Below are 4,995 nucleotides of genomic sequence, written 5' to 3'. Positions count from 1 at the left end.
CTGAATGAGCCCACTGCTCTGGGAAGCCACCTTTCCCTAAAGACTTTGCCCTCTTATCAACCAAGGCTTTGATCCAGAAATGACACAGTGAGGGAACGTGAGGATGACCCTGATGATGAATTTCCAGGCAGGCCCAGCCCCCAGCTCCCCACCGCCAGGAGACCCTGAGCTCTGCCCGCATCCTTTCCAGAAATGTGAGCCCCCACCTTTCCAATTTCCTCTTACACCTCTTCTGTGTTTCCCGCCCCCGCCTCTGCGTGACAACGTGGCGTGCATGCAGCCCATCTGGGGATCGGGGAATCCTATTGGGTATGCCAGCTTAATGAAATACTTGCAGTTTATTAAACACAGGCTTCCCTAAGCCCCAAGTGCCTGTGGGTATTTGAAAGCCCAAGGTAACCCCGAGCTACCACAAACGTAATTGTTACATGTGTCCATACATTCCTCTCCCAACCTCAAACTCCAGCTCTTAAGCAGCTCACGAAATTAGCAACATAAAGTAACTCCTAGGCAGACCAGAGGAGAAACGTGGGGAGAAGCTTGAGCGAGGCTCTCAGACCCCTCAGGGCCTCTAAAAGTATATGAAGTTCCCATTACCTTGCATAGCTGTAACTGGGGACGCTGCTCCCCCACCCCAGGCTGTTCATGTTTGCAAAATCAGTTCATCATTACAGGTCAGGTCTTGCTTGTCGACCTCGCCCAGTGTCGCTTCAAGGGTTGAAGTCCTATGACAGGCAATGCTTGCCCTGGGCAGCTGAGGGGACTAGCAGGGTACCCTGTCCGAGGGCTCCTTCTGGAGCTGTGTTTCTGTTCCTCCTTCGGGGCTTGCCGGGGAAGGGCCGTGGAGCAGCCCCGGGTGCTCTGGAGCCTGCAGCCGTGGGCTTGGAGGAGGCTGCTCCTGGGAGGTGCTTTCCCATTCATCAGTCTCCTCAGCCTGGGGCCTGTGAATCAGGGGCGAAGGGCTGAGATGGAAGCAGCAGGCAAAAGCCTCCAGGGAAGTTCCTCCCTCTACACGGACCACCATCTGGATGCCGCAGAAGGAGACCCTGTTGACCACGCTCAGGGGAACCTGCTCCAGGAACCTCAGAGTCAGCCCATTGACCCACACGCAGCCCTTGCGGCTTAGGGCCTTTAGGCAGAAGGTCAGCAGGGTGCTGCCCTCCTCCCGGTAGGGCTCCAGCGACAGGTGCCGGCGGGAGAGGTGGGGGAGCAGCAGCCGGAGGTGGGCATCCGGGCCCCGCCCCACCAGCAGAGGGCTGGTGTCATGCTGCAGCTGCGCCGGGACTTTGGCAAAGGCGTCCGGGTCCCGTGTGGGGTGATGCAGGCTCACATGCAGGACTGTGAGGGCCCTCTCCATGGCCGGGAGCCTGGGAACGCTGGAACAAGAGACACGTGGTTGGAGCCGGACACTGCTGTGACTCCCTGAGCTAGACATGCTTGCCCAGCTTAGGGGCTCTAAACCACATCCAGCAAAACAGAGCAGAGCACGGAGGGTGGGTATGGTCATTCTGTCCAAGTTGGGATGGCGCCAAGGCCGGAGTTGGTGTGGAAGGTCAGCCCCACTGGGTGTAGCCTCAGCTTCATCTCTAGATGCTCTGTGAGTAGGACTTAACACTCATCCGCTCTGAGCTTTAGCTTTCTTTTCTGTAATATAAGTATGCCCGTCCTTGTCTTTGCAAGGTATAAGGCATTCCAGCTTGCATGGTGTGGTTTTGGTGGCCTACTGTCATTTGGAGACAATCTGGCCCTGCTTCGTGGGAAGGGAAGGGCAGGCAGACAGGATACACCTTCCTCGTATCCAACAGTCAACACACAAAAACCCCTGCTGAGCCCTCGTCTGGGCCAGGCCCTGATCAACTGCTGGGAATGAGCCCAAGCAACAGGAGAACAAGCCCTTGGTCTCCAAAACACCCAGCTGGTGGAGGAGAGAGGTGCTTCTAGCAGCAGGGGTTATGGACAGACAGACTGGGGAAGCCCAGCTGGCTCCTGGGGGACCAGAGAAAGAACAAAACCAGCTAGCATGTTCTGAGTGCTTCTATGGGCCTGGCACTATACCAAGTACATTTTGGACATGGATGTCTCACTAGATGGGCAGGAGATAGATCCTGATGAAGAAGGTGGAGAGCATGGAGAGATCTCACTCAAGAACTGACAGGGGCTCTGCAGGGCCTCGTAACAAGGCTGCCACGGTGTGAAAAGCACACATCCTTTGTCCCAGTAATTTCACCTCTGGTAATTTGTCTTTTTGAAATCTCATGGGCACGTGCAGTAAGGCTACTTACAATAGCTGGCTTTGCTCCTGCATGGATTTGAGGAATATAAACTCTCTGGCACATCCCCCAACCCCATATGGTCCAGAACCTGCCATCTCCTTCAGTGGGAACCAAGAGATGCATGGATTTGAATAACTAATTGTGTACTTTCCCAGCACCAGGCTTTGGCCTGCAGTATTGTCTCTGCTAAGAATGCATCTTCCATCCAAACTCTGCCCAAATACAGCTCATCTTTAAAGAACTAGTTCAAATGTGGCCTCTTTTATGAAGCTCTCTTCTTCTCTCTGGCCTCCAGTCTCCTCTGGACACCCCCCATTCAGCTTATCTTCTCATTACACATCAGAGTTATGTGGGTCCTTGTCCTGTCTTCCCTGAGCTCTGCTCCTCCTGCTGTCTCTGAGGCCCCTGGGGCAGGCTGTGGTCTGAGCTGTCCTGTGTCCCACTGCCCTGTGCAAACGAGGCCTGGCCACAGTATCTGTCTGGGGGTATATTTGCCAAATGGTTAAATGAGGAGATGCTCACACACATGAAAATCCTGTGAAATCAGATGTTGGGATGCTGCAAATAAGAGCCGGGTCCTGTCACAGGCAGTCTGAGTCCCAGGCCCTCTGCCCCTTCTACCTTTTGGGTTAAGTAGGCTCATGGTGAGGACCTTACACTCTGACAGTGAGGGACAGACCCCTCAGGACCCCCCCCCCACTTCCCTAAAGCACAGACATACATGTGTCTCCATCCCACATCCCATCTCCTCCCGAGGTACAAAAGGTGAACTGGGCCTGGGACAGCTGAGCAGGTATCTAGGTCCTCAAGCCTGGCCAGAAACTCAGAGTTCACTTCTGGGGCCTGACCCCATGCCACAGGGACCTTGAGAGAATCCTCCAGAAATAAGTGTTCTCTGCTGCTCATGAGCTGTTACTCTCTGCTCCACTGAGCACCCCAGCACTGACAGAAATCCCCCACCAGGGCAGAGCCCCTGACGAGGCCCTCTCATGTCTAGAGGACCCCACTCCCCCAGTTTTTCTGGGAAGCAGAAAGCAGCCCTCCCAGGGATGTTTCTGAGATGAGACGATAGGAAGATACTGAGACGGGCGCCTGGTGAAGAGCCTGCAGGGTCTCTTCTCCTTGTCCCACCAGGCCCTCTACCCTGGCTGTGGCTCCAGTCCCCCCGACCTTCACCTACCTTGCCAGGGGTGTGCCAGGGGCACACCTGCATCTGCTACTCCAGCTGTGAGCTCTCAGGGGCAAGTGGGTCTGGGCCGGGGTGTGTCTGGGGTTGGCAGTCACGGCTGCGGTGCAGGGATGTGATGTGTCACACCATTCATTGGTTTTGTTGTTCTCTTTTTCCCTTTAGGAAAGAAAATGGAAGTACAATTTCCCATTGCAGAAGTGCAACCCCAAAGCTGAGAGGTTGAGAAACCTCAGCCTGGGATCCTTATTAGCAGAGGCCCCTGGTGGGGGGAGGGGGGTTCCCTGCTGGGTTTCAGTGCTGCCCATGTCAGTAGCCAGTCCCCAGGGTCCTTGAGAGCAGTGTCTGGTAGCTGGTAGCTGGTAGCTGCCAGCTGGTCTAGAGTTCCTCTTCTCCCCTGCCCATAGGGTGGGGTGAAGGAATCCCAGGCCTATTAGAAACTAGAAGCTTTTTGAATAGAGAGCCAATGAGGGCAACCCACATACATGGGAGACTGTGAGGACAGCATTCTGGCTGGACCAGGAGTGACCAAGGGAGCTATGAGTGGGCAACAGAGCAGGCCATTGAGTGTGTCAGAAAGGGCAGGGCCTCAGGGGATGGGAGTAATGGCTGCTCACAGTGGGCAGCCTCTCTTCCAAGACAGCAGAAAGGCCATCTTTTCTACCCCGCCCCCTTCCTGGGCTCTGCTGGCCTTCCAGGGCAGCCTTGGAGAGACCAAGATGGATGCTTGCCCAGCACTGTGGGCCCTCACCACCCTGGAAGTGACCCAGGGTCACCATGGTGTAACCCTTCATGTGGCACAAGTCTGCATCGTCCATCAGTGTTCATACTGTCCTCACTGCATCCACAGAGCTGGCAAGAGACATGTGCCCATCTTATATAGGGGGCAGTCGAGGCCCTAAGAGGGGGAGTGCCAGGCCCAAGGCGCCAGAACAAATTAGCTTACAATCCTTTCTCTTTTTTCCATCAAACCCAGACTATCCTGGGGACTCTTGGAGGATATATAGGTGGCACAGCATGTAGGTACCCCAATCTCCCTCACTGTCCCAGACCCGCTGCCTACCCACTCCTCATGGGTGACCCTTGTAGCCACAGAGATCTCAGCAGGCCACACCCTGGGGGCTCAGCCCCTCTAGGCACTCCTCAGCGCCTAGCCCGCTTTCTCTCTTCTGAGCATTCAGACTCTAGTTGGCTGCTTAGTAACTAAGAAGGACAATAGGAAAATCTGGAAACAGTCAAGTATCCCTATGTGTCCCAGCCAGTGTGACACCACATCTGGGGTTCCCCCCAGGAAACCAGCTCCCCAGAGCCGAGACATGTGTGTGCCCCTGGAGGGAACCAAGCGTCAGCCTCAGACTGCCTCCCCGTAGTCTGTCTTCTCCACTGTGTGTCTAAGCCCCAGCATGCACAGGGCTGGGCCAGGTAAGTGGGGGAGGCCTGTTCCCATCGGGATCCACACAGGATGTCAGCATCCCTGTTGGGAACCCAAGATAGTGGACCACAGGCAGAAGCCGGGCCACAGGCAGAAGCCTGGCA

At 55.5% G+C, this 4,995-nt stretch overlaps 1 protein-coding gene across 1 annotated transcript; it reads right to left on the bottom strand.

Moving 5' to 3' along the window:
- Window positions 1-280: 280 nt before the first annotated feature.
- Window positions 281-3,756, bottom strand: TIFAB (TIFA inhibitor). The gene is made up of 2 exons (XM_041763798.1): window positions 3,454-3,756; window positions 281-1,376 (listed from the first exon to the last, which is right to left on the bottom strand). The coding sequence occupies exon 2, from the start codon at window positions 1,355-1,357 to the stop codon at window positions 764-766; it is 594 nt and encodes a 197-aa protein (XP_041619732.1). The 5' UTR covers window positions 1,358-1,376; window positions 3,454-3,756; the 3' UTR covers window positions 281-763.
- Window positions 3,757-4,995: the final 1,239 nt, after the last annotated feature.

The sequence above is a fragment of the Vulpes lagopus genome, chromosome 7 (assembly GCF_018345385.1).
Source record: "Vulpes lagopus strain Blue_001 chromosome 7, ASM1834538v1, whole genome shotgun sequence".
Taxonomy (NCBI): domain Eukaryota; kingdom Metazoa; phylum Chordata; class Mammalia; order Carnivora; family Canidae; genus Vulpes; species Vulpes lagopus.
The sequence above is the reverse complement of the archived record's forward strand: the minus strand, read 5'-3'. Positions and strand labels throughout refer to the sequence as shown.

Coding starts and splice junctions, on each gene's coding strand:
- TIFAB (XM_041763798.1), bottom strand. CDS start 1,357: ATGGAGAGGGCCCTCACAGTCCTGCATGTGAGCCTGCATCACCCCACA.